We start from the raw sequence: 27,517 nt of genomic DNA on the forward strand, positions 1-27,517 counted from the left end.
AACACAATACATCAACTCCTATCTTTGGACACTTTGAGATCCTCGCAAACACCCTTAAATCTTGTTGTCTTCTCTCTGTGTCCATTTTTCTTATGGTTCTAAGACTTAAACAGGATAACAAGGATACTAATAGAAATGAGTATTACATAGTAATAAGACACGTGCAAGATCGGATGCTAAGTACCTGAGATCATATTGGACAAACATGAGCCCTCCATGGCCAATGCAGAAGCAAGTCCACTTAAGAAAATTTCTGAGTAATGACTCCTTACAATCCTCCTCAACATGATGACAGATGAAAGCAAGCACACTCACAGCGCACGCGCAACACGCGCTCAAGAAGGATTAAATCGAATGAGACAGACCAATTGTCTCAGAAACAAAATTCTCTGGAGCATCAGAACAAAGCAGAAGAGCTGAGGAATGGGTCAGAAAAGGGAGTAGGGCAATCACAGGGGAACTGGTATGGAAGGCATAAAAGACAGAAGGACCGGCATGGAAGGCATAAAAGTCATTTAATACTGGCATGGGTATGACAAAACCACAAGACACCGACCTCCTCCATCCAAAGACCAAAATCCATCCTCTATCTCCAGGCACTGTTACTTCCACCTAACAAGCAAACTCTTTGGTGAACAGTTTTGTTGACTTCTGGGATCGCAATGACAATCCCATTCGAACTTATTTACTTTTGCAGAAAGAAAGGAATGAGGGGGAAATGAGAGAACGATCGAGATGGAGGTGGGTAAGAGGGATGTCACGTGATCCGATAACGTGCAGTTGTTCGTCCTCCATTATCCTCTCAAAGGCGCTCGTGTTATCCCGACACAACCATAGATCAAGAGAGACAACGCTGCTTATTATCTTGGTGACTAATGATGACCTGCAGTAATCACCCTTTATTATCCACTTATTGTTATCCTCTGTACCTGACCCCTTTCATCCGCAGACGACGCCGGAAAGGCTGTTCATCACAAATTGCTAGTCTTCCAACACGATGGTCTGCTCTACTCGACATGGCTCCCGGTGTTTACAGACAGTAGTTTGCATTCAGTCCAGAGTCGACCCAGAGTCACTCGGTCACTTAATGATTGAGTTTTAGTCTAGTCTATAAATTAGAGACAGGCAAGATGTCATTTAAATAAAACAAACAAAATAGAACAAAACAAAGCATGTGCAAATGAGGACAAAGTGGAAATGGATGACTAAACCTAACAGGAAACAGCTGAGGAAATGAATGTTAGAGGAATCCTTCCCGCTAATGATTCCCACTTTTGTTTCCATTTTTGCATCACCACCGCTGCCGAGTGAGAAATGTTGGTGTGCATGTGTTTATGTTTACATATGAACCTGCGTTCAGACTTTAGGAAGGGGTTGCAGACCACAACACTGAATTATTTTCACTCCGCTGCCCTTGACCATCAGTTTTTGGTCTTTGATCATCTTATTAATCCAACTCTTTAAATGACGATGCCTCGACTGAGGAGCCGCAGCAGATTCTAAAACATGCTGACTTGGAAAAAAATTGAAATACATTCCTGGGTTTATTTATCGAATTCTAGTAAATAACGATTGATATTTCCTACAGACAAGAAAAGTATCAACAAAATTTCTCACGCTCTCTCTCTCTTACACCTGTGTGTTTCGAATATCTTCCAAAAAATAAAGGAACCCTAAAAACGACTTCCACAAACAATTTTTCCCAGTCCACCTGCGAACATCATAATTTTAGATATCAAGCACCTGCATGGGCTCTCTGTCTGTTTGTCTAAACTTACACCAAGGTAGGAAATAACCGCGAGGGGCGATGACAGGCCTAATGGAGGCAAAGCATACTCATGCCACCAAAGTTTATCCCCTGCTCTTGAAAGATAGTAGCCTGAACGGCGGCATAAGGACAACAAACTTCCCCTGGGGAAGACAACCCATCAAGAAAAGACAACTTTACTGATGGTTGGCCTGGAACATTGGAATCAGTGCTGCTGCACCAGGAAACCAGAACAAGGCCACGAGCTTGCCTCTCGTGCAGCAGAACAAACATTACAACTGAAATAGCTTTGTTTGTCCTCCGAGAGGAGTTCCAACCGCAAAAAGGAAATACTTTTCCACCAACTGTTACTTAATCTCATTCGTTTTCAACCAGCTCCAACTTCATTCCGACCTGTCAGAAATACAGGAACCTTTCCTTGACCTCCTTCCACTTTGGAAGTTCCTAATCAGTCATCTCATGCATTAACCCATCTGTCAGCGCCCATCCATTAGACCATCTTTATTCAACCTGCTCAGCCGTTTCTTGTTCTTGGTTCTTGGAGTCCGAATGTAAACTGATGTCAGTTCATCCGGTGTTCTTCTGACATACAGTGCAGTTCACTTAAAGTCATTTATCATCTGGAGGACTGTACGGCTGACAATGGACTCCACAGCCAGTAGCTGGGTGCTGAGTACAAACGGATCCAATTCAACACCCGTGTGAGTTGGGAGGAGGGGAACCTTCCGAACTTCCTTGAGGAGCAAACAAGTTAATTAGAACGAAGATTGTCGGGTCTCTGTGCCTTCCCTCGATAAGAGAAGGTGTTGGGAGAACCACGACTGCTCTTGCCAGAGAAAAAGCCTTTGTTTCTCTGGGGTCAAAAGGTCGGAAGCCTGGAGCTTGCGTTAATTTGTCAGAGAGGTCGGTGCAGATTCCGACAGAAGCTGTGTAGCAGTAATTCTGCAGCTGTCCAGCTGTTTGGTTCAGAAGAAAAGTCAAACACAAAGAGGGAAACAGGTGAGACAGACACAAAGAATAGGTAAACGGGTTTACAGACAATGATAATCAGGTTTCCAGATGAAGAATGGCGCTCAGGTAAACAGGTTTACAATACGTTCGTGTGATCAAAGAGCAGTAAGCCTCGGGTGGGAATGAAAGCTTTCTTGTACCCTTCACTCTTCCGCCTGGTCCCGCAATGAGAATTTTTTTCAAGTGTAAAGACAAATGATACAGTGCGGTTAGGTGTGGCGAAGTATCACGGTTATCCCATTATCAAAGCAACAGAGGAGACATATGGATATTGGAGACGCGAGGAGAATTCCAAGTAATGAAAGAAATAGCGAGACAAGAGACAGATTCAGACACAAACAAAGAGATGGGGTGGCGAGAGTTTTGCGAGAAGAAGACAGACGTGTCACGCAGGCAAGAAGACACACTGGAGAGGCAAGTATGACAGATTATCGGCTGTCATTACGGGTGGATGAATCAGGTTTCAAATTATTTGAGTGAAGAACCTTTTCCTGACTTACGAGGCTAGAGTCTTGGAAACTACGAGAGGCACAGGCCAGCGCGTGGCGTCGTTCCAGAAGATTCCGAGTGTGCCACCATCTGCCACTCGTCGTTGGCTCGTTTGCTTTACGCCTGGTTACTCTCGCGAGATTTGGTTAGCCATCAAACGATTGTATTCATCCAGTACATTATCTTGTCTCTGAGCCCAAATTGGAATAGAAGCACATTAAGGAGATACAAGGCGTTAAGGTGCTGGAAAGAGTTCAAGAAAGGCTCTTGAAATGATCGCAAAAAACTTTCATTCTGACATATGTTGTTGGTAGTGGATCAAGGTAGGCCAAGGAAGTGCTTCAAACAGTTTCCCAGGTGAACAAATTGCGTCTTCGATTTACGAGAAGGAACTACCCGGTTGGACTGTGAGAAACAGACGGCAAAGAGAAACTCGTAAACACAGAAAAACAACGGGAGGCCGTTCAGACCCATTAATAGCGATGTCAACTTTCTGTACCTACAGAAGACTTATCGCGCGCTCCCCATGGTAACACACCATTTTTTATATCTACCCTAGAATGTACCTCTTCCTTCCTCATTAAATTGTTTTCGAATGAAGACTCCAGCTTTTTTCCTTCTTCTTTACTCTAATCTTTCTGTCTTCAGTTTCAACTTCTTCAGTCAGGTCAGAAGTGTGTCATCACCACCCCCTCCTCACGAGAAAAAAAAATCAAATCATTTTCAGAAGTTTTTGAGTCCGGACAAGCAAGGAAAGATGCTGAGGTGTCTTCAAGAGAGAGAGATCTGAACGCATAAATAAATTTCACGATCCAAACCGTTACACACGATCAAGTGCGGTCAGGTGTGACCAGCTGGACCACCGAAGCCAGAAGATGCTCTGATGTCCGCTGGTCTGGAGATGCCCAAGACGTGCGCGCGGAGACCACACGGTCTGCACATGCGCGCTTGAGGTGAAAGGTTGGGCTGTAGTTATGGGAGAGGGATGGATGGGTTTGGGGTGGTGCCACGTGTAGCGACTGCAAAGTTCTGCTACCCTTTCCCAGTCCCGCCAGGAAAGACAATAAGGTGGGACTTCGATCAACGCATCGAAAGCAAATTATAATGAGTGCATTAGCACCAGTGCATGAGACAAGAGGTGGCCAAAAGCTGAACAATATTCTGCTCGATTGCCAAGTTAGGGGATGGATAGATGTGGACAGTATGGAAAACAATCACACTCAAGACTTTAACAAAACTGTCTTGTACCATATCAAATTGTCAATATCAGGCTTTGGACAAGAGTGGAAACGTGCAAAGATGAGTAATTTTAGAAATAACTACCGACAATATTTGAATAATTTTGCAAGTCACTAAAAAACAAAATTTGGGTAATTTCGGAAGTGGTCAAAAGGTGGGATTTTGCTGCTTTGTTGTACCGACATGCGCTTGTGGTTATTTGTTAAAGACTCATTGAAGAAGAGACAGACAGAAGGATAGACAAGCAGGCACACACCGCGGCGAGTCTGGAAGTGTCGGCGCTGATTAATGACATCACAGGCAGAAATCAAAGCGCAGCCAGTGATAAATGTGACCCCGCCCCCAGCTCCATTTATCTCAGGGAGATAGTCTCAGGTGAGGGAAGCCCAGCCAGACCGTCTGTGTCGACTTGAACAAACATCAGCAGCCCTCTCCCATCTGAAAACACTCTGGCGGGTTACAAGTCTTTACACTGCTGTGTTCTCTCGTGTTCTGTCCTGTTCTGTCCTGACTCGAAAAGCAAAACTTCTAAAATAAGGAATATCTTAATGCGAATCAAACCGAAAATGGTTAGACATGCAAGCAAGATAACCCAACATTGCAAGATAGAATCGGAAGGGTCATGAAGGAATGAACAACTGAATCTTTCACCTCACTCGGAGGGAAGTGGGGGCTACATTGGAGGAACGGCCGATAGTATAGTGGTTAAAACCCTCGCTTGTCACCATTGTGGCGAGTCTCTGGGTTCAGATCTCGTCTCGGGACATTCTCTGTATGTCACACCAGTTCCCATGGCCGGCTGTCCGGTTTCTCCTACATCTTCCATCATAATGAAAAATATCCTAAAAAAAAGCATTTTCTTTTCATGCCAACCAACCAACCGAGCTTACTTGGGAAAGATTGAGCAAAATGATCAACAGCCACCAACCATAATTTGGGCAATCGTGATGATGGTGATGCATTTTCTGTTTATTGTTTTCTTTTTTTTTTCTTTTTTTTTTCCCCCTTTCCCGACCCTCCGAAGCAAAGCAGAATGTCCGAACGCTCCATAAATTATATAATTCCGCAACTACTGAGCTTCTTTCAATGCTGCTTCTGCTACACGCTCATCAATACATGCACGTGCAACGCTGCTATCCTCCACCCGTGCAAGTACACGTTCCCACCCATCCTACAGGCCGCCATTTTCTCATAAAGTGAGACGGACGAGGGCTGCCGACGATTTCGGCCTACGTGCTGCCTTAACCCTGACAGCCCACTACCACGTGCCAAACATCCGTAGAACAAAATGAAATAAAAGCCAGAAAGAACAAAATAAAAATAAAGGAAAGAACGAATAAACAAACAAACAAAATTCGAGAGAAAGAAAGAAGAATAGAAAAAGAAGGAACCAGGGAAAGAAAAATGCCAACTGATCAGTGAAAGTAAGTTTCTAGACCCACTCTCTTCGATTGGCATCCCCTGCACATACTGAACACTGTTCTACTCACACTACCTGTTCAGAGCAACTTACTGACGGCGTTATGAACCTTGACCTCGGAAGGTCAAGCATGTGAGTCTACAACTGCCTCGAAGAGTAACGAAAAGTTCGAGTAAGAGTTCGAAAAACACTATCGAAAGGGTATTGGCTGTCCATTAAATTTACTATTTTACCCCAAAACTGAGCGAACTGATATAGGAATGGAGCGTACAGGGCTAAGAGGATCACACACAAACAAACAAACAGACCTTTGACCAACCTTTGTAAACACACTGCGTCCTCCAAGACTTGACCGCTTTACTCAAAACACTCGTTGTCCTTCGAGACTTGACCGAGGTGCTATAAGTGCATGCTAACACGATTCCCTTGACTGAAACTCTCTAAACATACTTGCAAACTTTCTCCCCGTTCTTCAAGACTTGACCTCGGTGCTGTAAACACAACTTTATACCCGTCCTGCAGGAAATGACCGATGAACTCAACACTTTAGCTCTTGACTGGTCGCTCAACGCCTGACCGAGTTCAGCATAAACATACCCGCTTTGTTCCCGTCCTACAAGACCTGATACCGTGAGCACACAGTGGGGTATGTATCACTCAGTACACGGTCCGGGGGAAAAAAATAAGATGTTCTAGCTTACTAGTAAGTACACGTACAAACAAAATGAAAAACATAATCTGTTTGTCATCTGGCACAATGCAGTTCCCTCACACAATTACTCACACCATTACTCACATGCATCACGCGATCCGACATGGAGAAGAACACAAATGCATTACTCATCACTGGTAGTAAACTTTACACACACACTTTCTCTCGTTCTCACGCTCGCTCACTCCGAGCAGACTTACCCACCGAGGCCAGCTGTTTTCACGCCAAGTGAGAAGCAATCCGTTAAACACCCTTCCGCCGGGAGGTGACAACAGAAGGTCAGTTACCAAAGCCAGAATGCAAATGGCCTTCCTCGCGACTTCTCTTTCTTATCTGGGATCTGACCTTTGGCTCCTTTCACCTGCTGCAGCAAAGAGAAGAACATCTCTTCAACCACAATGCTTTCATCACCATGCAGCAACGCTCGTTGTAACAATTAGTTTGCCCGCACACACATTGTAAGGTGTACACGCATGCAACCCCCCACACGAGGATCATTCCCCATCGCGTGCAAAATAAATAAAAATACCCGGTTCAGAAGTACCCAAACTAAGCGTCCAGAGGCGGGTGGCAGAATCTTGCCGCAGAGTTCACTCAGTCGCAAATGTCTCAGAGAACACGTCTGCTGCACTTGATTTCCACGAAAACCACGTACAGACACAAGAAATTTTTTGTTGTTTTTTTTTTTTTCTTTCTTTTCTTTCTTCCTCCTTCGTCGAGGTAGAGACAAGAAAGCGTACACTAGGTCAGTGCCAAAAACTGGAAGCACAACCGTTGGCGCAGGTAGAGCTTTACTACACAACCCTCGGGGGTTCAGCCGGCAGCCAATGGGCGAGCAGCGGCATCAGGCTTCCATCCAATCAAAATCTAGCAGAAGCCTGCATCTCATGACCTCTGCCATATTCATTTCCAGTGCCAGGAGAGGATGGAAAACACAGCGAAAAGTGTGTGTAGGGGGAGGGAGGCTATGTTTGTGTGTGTGTGTTTGCTTGCTCGTGAACGCGCGCGTGTGTGTACAGCACAGAGTGTGTGAGAGAGAGAAAGTGAGAGGATGAAGGTTTGTGTATGAACACGCGAGTTTGTAGCGAGTTGTAAATGTGTGTGCTCGTATTTGTGAACATTATGTGCGCACGTGCGCTCTGAAAGGTGAGCGTACGCACGGATGGAACCCCGAGGGTTAGAGAGAGGGTGGATGCAGCAGTCTGATAGCTGGCGATGGCTGCGAGTAGGGTGAGCATCAAGGAATGCCGCTATCTACACACCAGCTTGCACACTCTCCAGACCAGATAGTTGAAAGCAAAACCCAGCTAAGCAAAATAAAAACATGGTAGTGGCGAGGGAGGGGGTGGGATGAACAGATCTCCCCTCGTCAACCTGAACCTACGCGGTTCTCTTTTATTACAAAAGCAGGTAAGAAATAAATAAATCGGTTTATAATAATAAATTGTACTCATTTCAAAATACCAGCAACATAAGGCGTATGAAAGGCATCAAAAAAAAAACACCCACCACACTACGGTTAGAGACCAGCAGTTAACAGACATAAACAACTCTAGTACAAATATCAACAAAAGTACAAACAAGCATCAAAAGGAGACTGTGTCTGACACCAAGCACAGCTGTGACTTTGACAACAGATAGATATAATGACAAAATGTGAGTTTCTGTGTTTGAACTGCGAGGTAGTGACCTTTTGCTGGCGGAGTAAACCGTCGGATTTGCATGACTGGCTCTGGTTGTAAACTGCGAAACGTGTTTACGACCACAAAACACGGAGGAGCTGCGGTTGCCTCAGCTGCCAGGCTTCTGTAACCTCGCATGGGGTCAGCTCCATGCACTAGCATCTTGATAAAGCTTATCTGGTGTCTGCCACATTCACGGGGAGCATTTTCTTTACAGCTTTCTTTCTTTACAGCGCTCTCTCTCTCTGTGTGTGTTACTGAACAGCACCTTTTCCCTGTATGCCCAAAATATCTTTATTTTTGTAAACATTTCATTCTTAAAAACATTTTAAGCTCTCTCCTCTTTTTTGTTTTTCATTTCACACTTTGATGTCAGATAGCAGAATGCTAATTACACTACGCATTGCCTCTGTTATTACAATGGAAAAGACAAGTGGTAATGGAAATGGTAGTTACATTGGTCAATGTCCTTTACATGTCAGGATTTTTATGTCGAAATGTTAACTTGTTGATTACATGATGTATGGGATTCATTAACTGATAAGCACTAGTCTTATATTTGTGTGTACACATGTATGATATCAAATCGGTTTCTGCATATACGTCCTTGTACCTATGTATATCTGTGCTTATACGTAAATATGATTTTTGGCTTGAAGATATCTGTGTATACAGGCATATCTACATGTTGCTATGGTTTTGTGCATGCCTGTATTTATGTCGTGTGTATACGTGTGGTTGGGGTAGTGGTGATGTAAAGCATAACAAAACCTCCCTTAGCCGTTATCGCGAATGTAAATCTGATGAGTCCTGAGACAGACTATGATAATCATTACTAGTAATATGTAAGCCTATATTTATTGTTTAGGTTTTTAGTTTTAAAAATAGACTAAAGCCTAATCATATAATTATCCCATATTTTTGTTTATAAATTAATGGTTCACCTTTTGTGCGGAAAACAAAAGAGAAAAGCAAACAAGTAACTAAAAGTAGAACTGGGACGAGCCTCAAACACTTGGCAACGATGTTTGTCACAAATAGCGCTTGACGGGTTGGTTCCACAGCTCATTAATAACTAAACTCCGTGCAAGCTAATCACATAGCTAATTAACAAGAAACACTAGCTGGTTTTATACATCATTTCACTACTAAACCCTACACAGGTCAACCATGGCTCGTTATTAATAACCAAACTGTTAAAAGGCTGGTTACATCGGTAATCACTATGTAGACTCTGGGTAGTCTGACAGTTAAGCCCGACACCCTGTTCACTGCACCCACCCATCAAGAGGACCTCCAGACCTGGGGTATCGGTCCAGACGTGCCACGTATGAAGGCGAGAGTCAGCACACTTGAGAGGAAGCCAAGAGAAAGAACAATAGGTTGATAGGTGTGGCCATTGCAGCACTTCTCCACCTGAGGCCACCTGCTATTGTGTAATGGGTCAAAGGTGACGGGGATGTGGGGGTAAGTAAAGGTGGAAGCCTGGTAATGCGAGACACGGTGAGCCTGGTCACCTGTTGGCATGCTGGCTAAAGATATTATTATCATCATTGTTAATTATTATCATCATTATTTGTGATAGGGGTTAGGGCTATCTATTCAGTTTCCTGTTTGTCTCTCTTACCCTTCTTCCTCATCTGTGCACATTTGACGATTTGTATATATCTACAAAGTATATTCAAATTGTGTGTTGTTGCGATTATTATTATAAGAACAATATGCATCTTGATATGATCAAAACCTTTACGTAAAACAATTTCAGTTAGAAGAAAATGTGTGTACTTTTATTTAAAAGTAAGCATTGCTGCAAAGATCAGTCAGCGCGCATGCGTATAAGAAACGGATTGCATCTCTCGCGCCGGCGCCGGTTCCGTGACAACCGTCCATTAGAAATGTTAGTACATCGTTCGCATTCTCTCTTTGTTTGTTAAGAGTACGATGACCGAATGACTAAACCAAAATACCTTTTCCCGGTGATCTGTTAACGAGGACCTGTTCGGTGTTGGTCTGGAAGATCACGTGATGCCCACCTCCTACCCTCCCCACCCCTATATTGCAAGGCCTTCTTGCATCCCCCCAGCTGTACCCTTTGGCCTGTCTCCGTTTCATCTTCTGGCACACCTCTCCACCTTGAACTTTCTGCTCAGGTGTGATACATCAAACAGGACCGCTGGTTAGCGGTCACACACGTCAAAGGCGAGCCGGCTAATTGACACCTTCTGTCACAAGGTGTGGCGCCGCGCGATTTACAAACCAAAAGTCAAGTAAATAGCTCACTGGAGACTGGCAAAACATTTACCGTACTATCTCTGCTAGGCGGCACTGTTTGTAAATGTTCTGTTTTTGAAGGGAAACATCTTGCATCAAACACAGATGCTTATGTTCACTCTGCGGACTGAAGCTGACAAAAAAATCAGGGTTCGTTGGGTACACCTTTGACCAAACTACTTGAAACTACTTTGTACATAATTATAATTAATAAAAACAACGAAGGAAAATTATATATAACTGGGAACAATGTTGACCAAAGGGAGAGTCCAGAATGATGAATACAGCTCATATAATATCTAACTGAGGTGAAACAGGAATCACAGTTGACTGAACCTGATAACTTCGTAATAAAGAAATGCTGGCGATACCCTTGATAGAAAGGCAGTTAAAATAAAAAAGACGATGTTATTGACCAAAAAAGAGAAAATGATTCTCGTAGAAATTACAGTAGTGTTTAATCAAAATTAGCCCCAAAATAGAGATGGCTATTAGGATGAAAATTGATAATAGTGCTGAGAAGAGGACAAACAGTTAAGCTGAGATTAGATGAAGGGTTAGCTGAATAATTTATCGCGACGCCATTGATCTGCAACGTTCGCAACGGACTTTCGGTGCAGACTACCAAATAATCACAGAATTTGATATGCCTTTAATAAACAAAGACCTCAGTAATAAATTTTCTAGCGGATACAACATGCGTCATCGCATGGAGCAAATAAATAAAAGGAACCTAAGTCCCTGATTATCACATAAACCGCTTGTGGTCGATCGAAAAAGGAACCTTTGCCTGACCAGGTTCAGACCGAGATGGACGCCGCTTTACCAAACGGTTCATGAAACCACAATAACCGCTTTATTCTCTCCTCCCCATCCCCTCCGACTTGCATCCATCGGCTCTACCCCTCATGCGACCTTGGCCTTCACCACAAGCGACATAAATAACCAGTGACCTCGTGACCCCTTGCAGCTCGGAATCGACCAGGTGCAGCTCCCGGATGTCCCTATCTGAGCCACCGAACTCCTGACGGCACACCCGGATGACAGCTCTCACGTGACTGTTTACGTCATTTCGTGTCACATGGCCGAACGTGAAGTATGACACGTGCAACAGGCCCTGGAAGGAGGGGGCGTCAAGCAGCTGGTTCTCTCCCCTGTATCACTGGGATTAATCATTAACAAGGACAACGAAGCAGCAATCGCATCGATGAATAACCGTTCATCCACACTCCACTGGCATAGCTGTGATGCAATTTAGGACTTTCTCGACTTTCTCCAGAACTCGATGAAAATAAGCTAGCTTACCTCGGAAATGGAGGATGAATAAATCTCTTTAAACACAGCTATACACACTTTGAAAGAGTTTTTTTTTTTTTTTCTTTGTCTGGAACAAACACTTTCGACGAGGTGTCAGCACACGAGTTGTTTACCAACACTTTTCCCAGCATCCAAAGATGCCAGCCAAAGCGCGCTGAAACAAGACTGGCATCTGATTGGCTAAATCCCTCACCTGGGCCTAGCCTATTCTGTGAATAGGGGCGCGAGGTTTGAAAAGAGAGAGAAAGAGAAAGAAAGGTCAGTGCACTTTGAACTTTTCACACCCACGCCAGTGTTGGTTGTGTAATGGATTGCCGTCCGGCCTGTTTATGGTTGAGAACACTGATAACTCTCGTCTGACCTAACTTCCTCTTCTTCATCAAAGATTTCCCCGATAGTGCGGTCTCTTTGCTCCGCCGGAGGTCCTGACCTTTTGACCTCGCCAAGCCGTCTGCTCAGCGGAGGTGGTTCTCCATAGCCTGCAGCTGCAGTAAGTTGTGGTCTGATGCATCCGAGATGATCGACTGACGGAAATGGCAGGTATAAAACATAGATTAGCTTATTGCATCTATGAAGGATTTTAATGAGTTTGTGGAAACGACGCGATTTTGTTTTTCCTGAAAACATTTCAAGTCAAGACAGTCCAATGAAATAACATTTTAAAAATAAGTTTAATTACAGAAGACCATTATCAGCTTTGTTTTGGCAATGGGAGGGGTAATTGATGTTTTACAAGAAAAACAAAAACATCAAAATTGAAAGAGGTACGTGGGACAAATCATTTCAGCCAACGACAAAAATGTCGCACGGGGTAGTGGTGCACACTGGGAACGTAGCAGCGTTTCCAGGCATGATGCATAAGCAGGTGTTGCAGCCATCGTCTGCCAGGAACTGGTCCCCATAGCGGTAAACCTTGTCCTTGTAACGGCAATCCATGAACTGTGCCATGGTCCACTCACCCTGGCTTTTAGGGGAGGCTGTGGGGGGAAAAAATCAACAATGAGGTTTACACTGCATTTTACACGAGCATCAACGTCTACAGTTCGGTTATACAGAAGTGATTGACAATATCTCTTTATTTACACAAAAATAATAATTTCGTGAAGTCTTACAAAGAAAGTGTTTGCATGATTGGTTTCATTAATATGCATGTTTGATTGGAGAGCTTGAATTGATGACAGTACTGGGCGATGTGTGCCTGGGGCGAACGGCGGACTAAGGGAAGTAACTCACCGAAGCCGGTGTTAGCGCAGGCCTGAGCAGTGCAGTTCATTCCCCTGGCGGTGCACAAACACTTGTTGCACCCGTCTTCCGCTGTCCACGTCTTCCCCACCGTGTAGTGCGCTGTGCCGTACACACAGAGCGGGTCTCCTGGGTGTCCCAGCATGCCTGCACATGGGGAGATTGAACGGGTGGGCACCTCGCTCAGCAACAAATGCGAACGACAAGACAAAAACACTGGCTGCACCTACACGCACACTCGCCCCAAGACTCACCTAAGTGTTGACAGTTCATCCACGTGGTGCATTCCACCCCGAACTGAGTACATGTGCACCTGTTACACCCGTCAGGAGCTACCCACGCTGTCCCCTCCCTCACGCTTTGTCCTTCCGGTCCTGTGCAAGAATATTGCGCGGCGAATGGCTGCGTGAGATGAACTGTCGACAATAAAAATAAACAAGACAAGCCTTAACATGAATGCCAGAAACCAAAGCCCATTTGCGTGACAAGACTGCTTTGATGAGTATCTCCTGGGAGAAGTCATCCAGTCTCCCTGCTTATCACTCTTTCTATCTTCCAGTCCAGCATTCCTGTCTTCCATTCTCCCTATCTGTCAGCCTCTCCGTCTGTGATTATCTACTATAGCCTGAATGCCCAGTTATCTCAGTATCCCCGCCTGTTGATCCTCCGGGTTTCTTGCCCGACCTTCTCTCTCTTTTTTCTCTCTCTCTCTCTCTTTCTTTGATCTGTGTCGTCATGATGACAACTACATGGATAATACAAAGATATATATATATTTGCACACTTCGCATCATTTTTTATATAAACATGTATATGAGAAATAAAGAAATTAATCTTACTCTCCACATATTAACAAAATGAGCACCGACCCACCGTGACTCCAGCAAAGCAAGATCAAGAAGATTTTCATTTTAATTTCGTCGATAATGAGGAGACAATCGTGGACACAGCGGCGGTTTGGATCACTAAAGATGGAATGAGGTCTGTTGATCTGCCAAGACTGCACTGGCAATGCATTGGATATGGAAGCCTTATCTAATCTTGCATGAAAAGATCCAGATGCACACACATATAACCTATGGCCCTGCGTGCGTGATTAGAAATGTATGGAAAAAACAGCGACGCAGTCTGTGGATTATATAAGTGATACCGGAAAAGCAACTTTTTTAAAATTAAAAAATAAGGCCACTAATCCGAAGTAGCTTACAATGAGCTCCAGAGATCACCTGCTGATAAGATCGTTCGTGTGAGTGAACAGCAGCCTGGGCAAGCATGACCTCTATACAAAGATAAACAAAACAGCAGGTGGCGGCGGCGGTTGTGGTGGTGGAGGTGGAGGTGATCGTGAATGTTTGTCAATTGTCATTCATTTTTCTTCAGCATAATACAGTTATTTTAAAAACTTTTTGAACCTTTAACACACAATGGCAGTTTTATGGCTTAGATTTTTAGCATATATTTACTTAATATGTTCTGACAATAGTTCACTGCTAGCAAGCGCGAGCGACCGAAAACCCGACTTCGCCGTGTGGAAAGTGCAAGGGAGACTACTCTTCTAAAAAGCTCAGTCTTACAAGGTTATTTCCCTTGCATTGCTTACTCATTTAGAAGTGATGAAGGCGACTTCGGCAATGATAAGTTTGTGCGTCATAATAGAAGCTTAAAAATGCAGCACAGTAGTTTGCTCGTTTCTTCGTCTACAGTTTTCAAGATTCAAGATTCTTTCACCCTCTCATGGGTATTGAGATAATCAATATTTACTTTCCACGTAACACACAATGTCTATATAGCAGAATTCAAACAGCCAACTACGCTAACTCGCAAGAAGAATGAACAATAAAGTCAGTGCACAAAAAAGACCACGCTGGCAATTTTCTAAACTCTAAAGGGAAGTACGTTTTATCGTTTATCACGGCTCTGTAATCCTACACCAGCAGTATTTCCAGAATACCCTCCTCCCCCTCAAAAATGTCTTCTGCCATGACATGGTGACTCCTGATGAAGTAATAGAAGGTATGTGAATAGCTGATGGGCTGACTTAACTGTAACTGGCATACCAACGAGAAAAAGACAAACACTTGATGATCCTGTATAACTGACAGATGCTACCACAAGGACGAGGAGAGTGTGGATCGTTACTAGAGTAACATCAGGGTATCCACGGGATGTGAATATGTAGACTCGGTAACATCAGGGTATCCACGGTAACATCAGGGTATCCACGGGATGTGAATATGTAGACTCGGTACTTTGGCAGTCAGGTGACTTCATTGCCCTGTCGCGTGCAGTCACTGGCCCCTTGCACGGCATCACTTTCCCAGCTAGGTGACTTTATTGCCAATCCTTTCTTATCTTTGGTAAGTTTATCTTAAGTTGTAAATCGGTCCTTTTTATTTATTTTCTTAAAATATTTTTTATTTATTGTTGTTACTTTGTCTTATTGCAACTGTTTGCCTGTCCGTTTTCGCTTGTCTCAGAACCGCGTTGCACTGGGATGTGGGAACCGAAATACCCATGTCTAGCGAGCAACGGAGCCTGGGAGCGAGCTACACAACCGGTCCCTGCCATCCTTCCCAGTGGCTAGAGAACCGGTAATAGCAATGAGGACCGGGTGGAATGTTTTACGTTAAACTTTCCATGACATCTACCCGTCTACCACCACCACCAAACCTACCCTCTTATCGACATACAGTTTGCAAGCCAAAAATACTAGTACATAAGTACACTCTGGTCTAAAAACAAATCCACCAACAACAAAAAAAAAAATAAAAAAAAAGAAAAAAAAAAAAGATTAGGCTTAAAAATGGGTTTGACGGGTCTAACAGAAGAAGCAGGGAGAGAAAAATCTTTGTTGATTAAAGCTGAAGTTGCAACTGGCTTGGCAACACCGTAGCTACAAGACGAAGTAGCTTGGCAAGACAGTGTTGACAACCAGCTGGAGAACTGCAGATAATGTGTGATTTTAAGGGGAAAAAGGAGGGGAGGGTTGGTAGGGGGGTAAAATGGTGGTGAGAAAGCTGAGGAATACCTTGACGAGAGACTGAGATATCACTCAGACTTAACAAAACGCCTTAGGAAAAAAAATCAATGGGGAAGAAGTGTTTTCTGTTCGGTGAACCCTTTTGTTCTCCTCCATGCAGCCTGTCAGAGGTTGCTGCCATTACCCACCTGCCCTCATACATAACCCTATCTTCCTGGGTGTTGACGTCACTGGCGCGTGCGGGAAAGTCGTGGGTTTTTGTGTGCTGTCTACTAGAATGACAGCAGCCATCAGGACGTGAGTACAGGTCAGCCGATGCTTTCACGCCGCGCTCGTGCCGCTACTGTGCCTCCTCCGCGCCGCGCTCGTACCGCTACTGTGCCTCCTCCGCGCCGCTCTCTTGCCGCTTCTGTGCCTCCTCGACGCCGCTCTCGTACCGCTAGATTAATACATAATTATTAATAGAAATTATTTACATTAACTTGTCTGTGGCTAGGACCCCAGGTCACAGAAGCTTATCTTGTTCGAAAGGACAAGCGTGACCAGATAAGCAATAATTGTCCAGGTGAGGTTTCCTCACTTGTCCCCCGAGTCAGGTGTTCAGGGATCTGAGAAAGCCGCTGGGTCCAAAGCACATTTACAACCCCAACCAAGCACAATGGCTGTCTAATAAATCGCCATTATCGACCGGAAATGAGATCTGGCGAGAAGCGAATCTACGTACTACGGGTTGTCAGGTGATACGTCGTTGGGGTGGCCCTTGGACAGCTCGTATCAGTCTTCAGCGCATCTTGAAGACCACTGAAAGTCCTGAAAAATGCAAAATGTCGTAAACGTCCCACCATCACTAGGCCTCCCTCTTCCTTCCCCTCCTCCACAGTTCGACTGCAACCGACGGAGGAAAACCCCATAAAACTTTGCCCCGGGGACACTCGATGCCTTTCACCTTCAGACAGACGGTTGAGTCTCGCGGGAGGAAGATGGCTGTCAGCGTCGCCTGGGGTCCCCGTGCGTACATCAAGTCTCAACAGGACCGCTTGACGAGGCGGACCTCCGGGTCACGTGACGGATGTGACGTCTGGCACGTCTTGTAGAATAGGTGGCGCTGCTCCCCACCGTCACTACCTTCCAATCCTCCTTCCTTACACTCTTCAAGGGTTGTGGGGTGAGGGATGGAGAAAGGGTTAATAAGTAAATAAACATTTTAACATCACGAAGTTTATTTCCATTTTCTCTCAGTGTCTTCAAGTTCTGCGATCCCGTCGTCGCTCTTCGCGCTGTCGACTATTCATATTGCATAAAAATAAAATAAACCAAATTACACATTTTTGCGTCTTAATTGCAACTGTTCATGAAAGTCAACAAATGTTTTAATGGTATTGAGCAAGTAAATACACAAATGTTAAACCTTAAATTTTTGTCATCTACTTAAATTTAAAATTCTGTTCTCAATTTTTACAAGCTGGTGTGGATCTACTCTTCCCTCCAACACCACCAACGCACCCCCAACACACACACTTGTCTCTCTCCATACCTTCCTTTCTCTACTCTCTCGTTCTGTCTCGTTCTTTCAGTTATTTATTTACTTTCCAGCGCTCGGGAGCCTGTGTGTAGGTCGTGCTCTCACGACTTCTCACTGCTGACACTGACTGAGGATCCACTCCGTGCGGAGGTGCGTCGTGAGGACAATACACGGGTGGAGGGGTTAGTGGGGGAGGGAAGAGGGCAGAGGGCAGCAGGACCTACTGCGCATGCCCGAGTTGCACGGCGTAACGTTCGCTGCAAACTGAGGATTTTAGCACCTGTTCGCCGGACGCCAGACCTGGGGCCGCACCGTGCACGTGACTACACGATGGAGGTGGGGAGGAGACGTAAAGTGGTCCATGGGCAAACTCGTCTGCCACAGCCGGGTCACCGAGGGGGAGATGTGAGACGGGAGGGGGGAGACTGACCTGTCCCCATCCCCATACACCTCTCCGAAATGCCTCCTGTGCAGCGGCAGTCACTCGCAGAATAAGGGTAGGTCATGGGTGGTGGACTTCGTCTCGTATTTTTTTAAACTTTCCCTCTTATGTTTGGATTTCAACGTCACCGACATAGTCTTTGGAGTCATCATTGTATTTGTTATCGTCTGTCAGTTAACGTTGTCATTAATTATCGTCGCCATCATCGATGTCGTCGTCGCTTTATCGTTGTAGTTTTCATCTTCGTCATTGTGCAGTCTGCTCAGACCAAGAACCTCACTCACTACATGTGAACACTTTTCCCCTCCCCCACTGCAGGCCTCCCATCGAGTTCAGTCATGGGACCTCAGTGATAACCATATCCCTACTCCACAGTCTAGCGGCTAGCACACCCGGGGTAACTCATGAACAGCCATTATCGGTGGGACAAGAGGAACAGAATTCCCATAATTTAACTGCACTGTGACTCAAGGTTTATTGGTGTTGGCCTCTCCCGCGAACCTCCTTTGGTAAGACCTACCAAGGCATCACACACAAGTTCAAGACATGGAGAAGGTGAACCAACAGTCAGCTGTGGATGCTTCTTGACCTTTGACATGCCAGCAAGTGGAGAATTAATGGAAGCCCATCATCACATCTCCAACGAGCAGAAGCGTTAACGAGAATGTAATGCGTGTCTCACCCCATTAGACATTTAATAAGGTGGTGGCACATCCAACACTAATGCACTGGGCGCCTGGTGTGATTAGCAAACCTGATGACTTGAGGAGAGAGAAGAAACAGCGACTGAGCTCCACTCACCACCCACTCAGACATGACACCTACCCCGCTCATAAACTGATAAAGTAAAAAACAAACCAAGAAATAAAAACAGCCTCATTAAATATATGTACAGATATGTTGATATCTCCAATATTATTCATGCATCATGTGCGTGCACAGATAAATGAATGTGTATAGGTTGGATGATTTATGTGTTTACACAGTGTATCATGCGGATAACAGATTTCTGCCCCTGAGAGAGAGAGAGAAAGAATAAGTATGTTGTAGCGGGTACATCCAATGATAAAGCACGCCTGTCGTGGGTATTGATACCCGACTAAATGTTTTGTGTCAGTTGTTGGCCTACTTTGTAGCCTCCTTGTGCTGGCCTTATTCACAAGCGGGCCTCGCGGGCGTGAAAAGAAGCTCTCGCCGGTGGAAGAAGGAAAAAGGCGGACCACAGCCCCGCGGATTAGTCTCACGACCCCGCGACGAGGTGTGGATTAGGGTTCAGCGAGGACACACTACGTCACAACTACGTCCCCATCCCGTACTCTTCCCTCCCTCCCGCAGCATTCACTTCCCACTTCCCACCCGCCAGCCCCCTCCACCCACACCCACCATCCACCCCGTGTCGCGGCTTCCATTCACCTGAAGTGAGGGCAGCTGCGGTGGCGCAGTGGTATCAAGGGAGGGCCTGACAGCCGACAGTCGGACTGCTGGTGCTGCTGGAGCGAGTTCTGGAGAGTTGTCAGTGCTCCTTGGTGAAAGCGTTTTTCAGTGTCTCTTGGTCTAATGGAGAAGCCTTGTTTAGTTTGGTTTAACTTTATTTTACATTATTTATTCGGTTGTTTTCGTGTTATTTCTGTGGGTGGAGGGCGTGCAATTGCGTGTGGAGGGGGGCATGGAAACAGAGTTTGTCTGAGACCGTGAGGCCGGCTTTATATCATGACTTTTATTAAAACAGATGAATGAACGAATAGAGAATGAGAAGACAAGAACTTCAGTTTCGTTGACGGATATGACTAATTTTGACACCGCCTGTAGAGACTCAGTACTGTGTTGTTGTTGTTGTTGTTGTTGTTGTTGTTGTTGTTGTTGTTGTTGTTGTGAGTGCTGCACAGTCGCATGCATGTGTGTGAGAGTGTGTTTGTCTTAACATATGTATCTCTTTATCAGTATTACATTATTTATATGCCGCATCCCCGTAACCGAGCTTAAAATACATTACACACATTGAGTTTAGTTTGGAAAGATTAACTGATGATTTAAAGATTTACTGTTGTTGTTGTTGTTAGTAATAGTATCACAACAAATCTCTGGGGCTTTTTTTTTTTTTTTTTCATTTCCCTTTCGTTCATATCACTTTCATCCTTATCTTCCTGCGCTTAATGTATCTTCTCATGTTCTAATTTTATTTCCTCTATCGTCTCTCATTTTCGACAACATTCATCAACTGTCATTTTCCTTCCTACCCTCCTCCCAACCCACTCCCTCCCCCCGTCTCTCCTCGCTTCATGTTTCTGTTTTACTGCACTTTATCTCGGCGTCGTTGTCTCGAAGGCAACTGAGAGTAGTCTGCCCCTAAGCCAAGAAGAGCTTCTGGAGAGAAAAGAGCATTAAACCATTTCCGCTGGGTCCCCGCCCAGACTCGAACCCTGGAGAAGGTTGTTTGGGCAACAAGTTCTTATTTCAGCCCCAGCTCTGCCTACAAGCTGAGTCTTGAGCTCGCCATACTGCCAATCGTAAAGTTGCCACCTGCTGCTGAAAATCTTTTCACCCCAGCAAATGACTTTATGGTCGTCGTTACGCCGCCATCGAGGAGTAGGGCACGACGCATGCGCAGTTTACGATCGAGACAAGGTGGCGCTGGTGACGGCGGACAGCAGCACCTGCAGATCAAGTGCCAGGTAATGGGTGTGTAAGATGGCGCTGTCATGGCAACCACTTCAATACGATGACTTTGCTAACTTTTGTAAACAATTGGTTCTTGTTCATTAGCTTCAGTGAGTTCACAAATAACTATTTGACACCACAACCATTCTTGTTTCTCCCTCCTCAACTCATTTTGTCAAACTTTCATCAAGAAGATATCCGTTTCTTCATCGTTAATAGCATCGTTGCTCGCGTTTGTGCACACCCGCTCATCACTGCTAATTGGTTAGTAATTACATCAGCCACTCAAGGAGCATGGCCTCGCATGTCATCCATCATCGTTAGCTACCGCAGGCGCGCGCTGAAATTAGCAATAACTTCGGTCCATTGACTGGCCATCTGTTTTAGTGATTGAGGGCAAAATATTAAATGCAGGGGGGAGAGTTCGTGGATTGGTGGTTAGTGCTCTCTGCACGTGGAAGATCAAAAAAAAAAAAATCCAGGCTATTCAGGGTACCTGGGAGGTACGGCACAGTTTGGCAAGACTTGTAGAGTGTTTGAACAAAGAAAAAGCAGAAGATCTGAGGTAAAAGGCTACGGGAAAAGATATTCTGGTCCCCGCCTCCTAGTTAACCGTGATTAGACACAGTGAACCACTCGCAGTTTACGACCTTTAGGCTTTTGCGTTCATCTGTTAGCAAGTGCAGACAGATGGATGGGTTTTTAAGCGTCCCATCAACAGCAGTGGAGCAATTCAGAACCTCGGAATTAAATACTCTAGACATGTTATTAAATTAAGGTAGACAGGTCCCACAGCCTCAGTTAATGGGTAAGGGGAGAGAAGTCAGTGAATGTAAGCGGTTTAACGTGTTGAGGGCACGACCTACTCCTTCGCAAGGGGGAGTGATGCGAGGGATTCACTAACCAGAGCTCTTCTGTTTGACTAAACACCAGACTAAGAAGCCTGCATATCTTCATTAAAGTTTTTCATAATTATTATTATTCATCTTTTCAGACAGCGACTTCACTGTGACCCTGTCCTGCCCGTGAGTGTGCCTGATGGGAGTCTGATTTATTCTGTGTATGAACGGATGAAAAGTTAGTATAAATCCTCATTATTATCATTACTTGCTCTTAAGTCATTAATTCATCAAATCTGTTAAAATATTCATAATATGCTTTAAACAATTTTATTAAAAAAATTTTTATTAAAAAGCATTATGTCTTACACACGCGGAGTTATTGCTCTTGGCATAAGAAAATGCCGCCCAACCACCTCCGAATATTAATATCAAGGGAAAGTGTCTCATTCTGTTTCTTTCCCTAGAATAAAACTTCCTTTATCTTCCACCTCCCCACTATTGAAATCAATTAGTTAACTAATACCAACTGTTTACTTTTTTTTTTTTTTAACTCTGTTAATATTTTCGTTAACAAGATGCGGGACATCTTTCACCTGCTCGAAATATTCAGAGTGATTTTTTTTTCTTTTCTTTTTTTTAGTGCGGCATTATCCAAGAGACGAAAGTGTAAATAGACACAAGACCTCGACCTGGAAGCAGGTGTAAAGCTATGACCAGCTCCACTTTCTCTCTCTTTGCCTTCTCCGAGGACCTTCCCTGTGCCGTGTCTGTCCAGGTGACAGAGTTGCTCTCCCTTTGAACAAACACACGGAGAGCCAGTCTGTCATTCTGTCGTGAGGACAGATGCTAGTCAACACCACTCCAGCAGGGTACAGCCCCACCAACGCCGCGGGACCCTGCTAATGGCAAATGTTTTCGCGTAAACTTTGAGTTTATCTAAACGGAAATGTCTTCAAACAGATGACAGATGATGGACAAAGGCGAATAATCCCTCTAAGAAAAGGGAAAGAACTCAGCAGTCGCTCAACGATTTGAGATTTTCTCGAGTGGGGGAGGACGAGGGGTACCCATCTAGCCTAACACCGATTGCCCACAGTCTTGAGTCGGGTGTCCACCCGTTAATGTGCTGCATTCGGAAAAGACTGGGTGATTTATATATTTGGCCATCAGACTTACTGTTTCCAGAGTAGGTAATGATACCACATTACAATATAATGTGTGATAAAGAGCAGGTAACTTTCTAATAATATACACGTGTATCTAAATATTAAGATCGATTCCTATCTACCACACATTTCATCTAACCACTAAGGACAAGTATAAAGATAAGTTTTCACAATTTTTTTTATTACGTTAGTTGCGGGATAAGTTGAAAGAAGTCACTGAAGTGTACAACTCGCTTGAAATATTTCTAACCCAGAGCTTCACAGCACAGTGCAATAAAAATAATACAGTAAAATAAAATTTACTTTTTCATCTATTCACAAAAGGTAAAAATGTGTTTGTGTGTGTGTGTGCGCGCGGGTGAGCGTCTGTCTCACCCAACGAGAGTTCCTCGGGTGTATAAATCTTTGACCTCCAAAACCCTCGGCGGCTTTCAGATTCTTCGGGAAGCCACTTGCACATTGCCAGCTTTCACAAAGCCTGAGCACAGGAATGAAGTCGGGTGCGTGGGGTGGCCGGTGGAGGAGGCGGGGGCGGAGCCGCTGGGCGGGAAAATGTTGATATGGACATTCAGCAGTTTTGTCACAAGCTTGACAAGGCGATGGGACGTCTGTATGCTGTGCAAACACTCCACGCAAGTCCACCGCTGCACTCAAATAAATAATAAAAAAAAAAGTTAGCAGGGAGGAGGGTCCTCCCCTACCACTATCCCCATCCCCGCTCTCGACTGGAGTCGCACAAAATGAAGTTGCCTTTCCTCCCATACCTTTGAGTGGGTGCTCTCTGGTCTGGGGGACCTTGCTCACCTCTTTAGTACATTAGGGTTCTCGTCCGTGCTTTCACATCATCGTCACAGGTAGAGTGGAGAGGGACAGGTCCCATTGCTTTTACTTTCCTTTCCATTCCTTCTTCACGACCTTCCCTCTCTCTATCTCCCACACATGCGCAATTTTTTTAATTCCTCGTAAATTTTCCCGTCTGCTCTTGAAAATCCCAGATATGGCCGGAAAAGTTAAGCACACCCGACATGAATGGGTTAATCTCCGGCGTCCATTCAACTTTCTGGGACGAGACGAAACATCAGAATATGAATATGAGAGAGGGCAGCACTAAGCAAGACATGCGCAGACCGCTGTAGCTGCTATCGAGCTTCCGGTCAAAGGGAAAAATAATAACTGGACTGAATTTGGTTGTAGCCATGACGGCTCATTAATTCTGTCCCTGGGGTGGTGAGGCGTACAAAGTAGGACATGATTATGATTTAGGACTACTTTTTTTCTTTTCTCCTTCTCTTATCATTTCTCTCTTCTCTCTCTCTCCGAACCTCGCTGTAAATGATTTGCAGCTATTCATCTTTTTGTGCAGGAGACAAGACAGGCTGTGTAACTCTCACAGACAGCAATAAAACATGAGTAGTAATATTTCATAGCTTGTATTAAGTCCCGTACAAGCCTTCCCCCTCCTTACTTTCTATTTCTCACTCCGCCAGTAAAAAAAAAAAATCACTGAACTCCGATTGATAAGAAAGACCGTGTGTGCATGCAGGAGGTCCCTAACGGCCGTACTGGGGTGGCAGATATTGAAATTCTCACTTGCTTTTCAACTTTACATCGAGGCGACAAGAAAATGTCTTATTGAAAGACTTTCTGCGCGCAGGTAGAGCAGCAAATGAAAGGACAGGTACAATCATGTCTTTGCCAGAATATTGCCATACAAGCTCCTGGGTCTTTCGAATTCCAGGTGAGAATGAGTGAGGGTGGGGTGGAGGGGAGGAAGACGTTTGGTCGATGATTATTGTCGTGTTGTAGCGTTCTTTCATTTTGGGATCGGGTGGAGGGTGGAAGATGTGTAGGTGCCGACGTGTCCCGGGTCCGCCTTGGGGAAGGTCTACATCCTTATTGCAGCACGGATCTCGACTCTCGGTCTTACCATGGATGTGTATAGGTGGATCGCTGTCTACCTGCCAAGACCAACGCATCTTGCGAAGTTCTCCGCTGTTAGTCTCGGCGAGCCTAAACAAAGAATATGACGAAACCGTAAGCTTTGTATACACCAGCCTCCTTTTAGTAGTTAATCTGAAATGTGAATAAACCGGAAGCTTTGTATACACCAGCCTCGTTTTAGTAGTTAATCTGAAATGTGAATAAACCGGAAGTTTTGTACACACCAGCCTCGTTTTAGTAGTTAAGGAAAAAATCGTCTGCCAGCAGTCCAGTAATACAAGTTCGTGCTCTAACGAAGGAAAAACGTTTTGGTTTAAAAGAGAAAATAGAACACACACCTCTTAGGTGCTCCCTCCGACAAAGCTGCACCTAAGTTTACAAAGCCACTCGAGCGCTCTTGTCTGTGTGGCGAGGGTTTGGCGTGTCAGCTTTTGACAAGCCGACGTTTAGTCTCTCAATACCAAGCCATCAGGTCTGGCCGCTCTGTCCACACTCTCACCATCACGAGAGCACGCCACTGCTTTTAACCACTCCACCCTCCACTCCCCTTGTCTCCTGTGCTTGTCGCTCGTTTGATCCCCAGCCTGCCCTCGTGTCGTCATCGTCGCACCAAAGGTCACCCGACCTACGTGAACGGCATACAGCCGTAGATACCCGTACTGTGCATACAACTGCCAGGTTCACATGCGATGCCGGGTGTGCGCACACCCAAACCTAGCGAACGGGAAGAGCAGGACTGATCATGTGACCTGTGACCATACCACGCTGTTTTCAAGATGTCTAACACTTCTTACCACACAAATTCTCTCAATACCATGATCTACAAACTCCAAAAACATATTATATATAGAGCCTGGTGTTGTTCACACCATGTACACGCAGATTACTATCTTCAAAACCTTTACTGACCCCAAACTACACTGCCTGCACGCACACAGAGATAGAGAGAAGGGAGCAACTAAAGCAGACAAGCGGAAGGTGACTGGAGAGGAAAAGTGGCAGCGGAAAAGCAAACTCATTTTCTGGCAGCAAGACCCGGAGGGATCTGGCACTGTCCCCCACTGGAAACCTCCATCACCTCATGTAAACAGACACGCATGACAGCGCCGCAGGTGGCCAATGACAGGAGCGGGGCTCACCATCCTGCGGACTGCAACCTCATGCACGAAGACAACCTCAGACATTGCAACATGGCGTCGTGCTGTCGTCTGAAGGTGAACTGTAACACTACAGTAGATAATTGTTAGGACTACAGCCAAAGGGCAATACAACAGAAAACTGTTTGGCCAAACAAGAAGTGGAAGACTTTTTCATTTCTCCATTAGTTCATCCTACTCCATAGACTGGATAATGGAGAACCGTACATTTAAAGAAAAAAAAAAAACTCTAGTAACTCTAGCACTAACAGCTAGTAACATGCTAGTTCTCAAGCCACCAGGTTATGGAACCTGTCACTATAGTTATCTGTACTCTTTTTATACATTTTTCAGATAACATTATTCAGATAATGACTAAAATGTAGGAGTCAGGTTTAAGTAATTAATTAAAGCAGTAGACATTGAGAACCTATTAGAGATGCAATCACGGAATGCAGGTGCACCCATCTTCGGATACATAATCTGACTCCTCCGTACAAGAACTACATCCGCTAGACAGCATTCCTAACCCTCGAAGACCACTTTTGGATGCGGTGTTCCCGGGATTTCACGAAGACCATTGCCAAGATAGACTGATTTTAAATCAGGTAGAATTCATGCTTCGCATTCCACAACATTTTTCCTTCACAGAAATCCCCGCCCATTCGTTGTCAGAGTTATCGCCCACCCATCGTCTACCCCTGGAAGTGGTCGGCGGGTATCGCCGCAATTTTCACGTCAAGTCCCTCCAAGCCCTCGCCATCATCGCGAACAAGCGCACGCGCATGTTTGTTGTTCCAGAGCAGATAAATCACAGTGGCGCCTCCCAGAATGGCTGATAGTCAAGGACTTGCCTCCCCTTGTCGAGATATTTTTTTTTTTTTTTTTTTATGTTTGTCCGTGCTCGCTTTCTTCGCTCGTGCGTTTGTGTGCTCTTGCAAGTGCTTGCGAAATACGAGTATTGGTTGCTAATCGTTGTCACGTGTGCGCGCGATCATGCTGAGCTGATTAAAAATAACTCACATTGTACTCATTTCAAAGCGACTGCCTGCGTCTGCTTCAAATTTTCGTGTTCAAAGAAAGCTCTTGAAGACGACACCGAGAGGAACATTATTCGTTATTTGAGCGAGTTGGGTTTGAAAATACACCAATTCCCAAACTCTAAGTGGAAGCGTCTGCTGTGTTCACGAGACACCAGGTCTATAAACAGTTCACTTCTTCTCAGGTGGGTTTCGGAAAGAGGTCAAGAACTCATTTCCTGTGACGACACAAATATCGGATCGCTGATTGGGTGAAGACTCATTAGCATATCTCTGGTATTGGCTAGGGCCTACAGTGACGTCAGCAGTAGGCATTTAGGTCAGTCAGCTTGTGCTCTCTTTTAAAAAATATGAGAAAGTCACTCAGCAATTACATCACGGACGTGTACAGGTGGACCAACGCTTAACCTCTTGCAAAGTTCTCCGCTGTTAGTCTCGGCGAGCCGTAACAAAGAATGTGACTAAACCGGAAGCTAAGTCGTCTAATGCCTCGTTTTAGTAGTTAACTTGACAAAATCGTCTGCCAGCAGTCCAGGGATATTAGTTCGTGATTACATGGAACATCGGCTCACATTTCCATGGAGCTCTGGCTAACATCTGTCCAGAACTCCGACTTGTAAAGAGCCTCAGCTCCAATTT

The 27,517-nt window shown here is 44.9% G+C and overlaps 2 protein-coding genes and 1 long non-coding RNA gene across 10 annotated transcripts in view; 1 reads left to right on the forward strand and 2 right to left on the reverse strand.

Annotated features, from left to right (window-relative positions):
• Window positions 1-12,052, reverse strand: part of LOC112563859 (fibroblast growth factor receptor 1-A-like) — a 33,282-nt gene extending 21,230 nt beyond the window's left edge. The window contains exons 1-2 of one of the 8 annotated variants that reach the window (XM_025238265.1): window positions 11,898-12,052; window positions 6,840-7,003 (exon numbers count right to left, since the gene is read on the reverse strand). The gene's annotated coding sequence lies outside the window, so the exon portion shown is untranslated. Of the gene's footprint in view, window positions 1-6,246; window positions 6,446-6,839; window positions 7,004-7,168; window positions 7,430-11,897 lie in introns of those variants that run through there. The other 7 variants (XM_025238268.1, XM_025238266.1, XM_025238267.1 and 4 more) reach the window with 7 other exon arrangements.
• Window positions 12,053-12,561: 509 nt separating this feature from the next.
• On the reverse strand, window positions 12,562-14,247 carry LOC112563861 (cysteine-rich motor neuron 1 protein-like). Its single transcript, XM_025238271.1, has 4 exons — window positions 14,025-14,247; window positions 13,406-13,567; window positions 13,143-13,298; window positions 12,562-12,886 (listed from the first exon to the last, which is right to left on the reverse strand). The coding sequence occupies exons 1-4, from the start codon at window positions 14,059-14,061 to the stop codon at window positions 12,693-12,695; spliced, it is 549 nt and encodes a 182-aa protein (XP_025094056.1). The 5' UTR covers window positions 14,062-14,247; the 3' UTR covers window positions 12,562-12,692.
• Window positions 14,248-19,768: 5,521 nt separating this feature from the next.
• On the forward strand, window positions 19,769-23,054 carry LOC112565441. The gene is made up of 2 exons (XR_003099406.1): window positions 19,769-20,767; window positions 22,236-23,054. It is a non-coding gene; the product is annotated as an uncharacterized LOC112565441 (long non-coding RNA).
• The last annotated feature ends 4,463 nt before the right edge of the window (window positions 23,055-27,517 follow it).

This window comes from Pomacea canaliculata, linkage group LG5 (genome assembly GCF_003073045.1).
Source record: "Pomacea canaliculata isolate SZHN2017 linkage group LG5, ASM307304v1, whole genome shotgun sequence".
Lineage (NCBI taxonomy): Eukaryota > Metazoa > Mollusca > Gastropoda > Architaenioglossa > Ampullariidae > Pomacea > Pomacea canaliculata.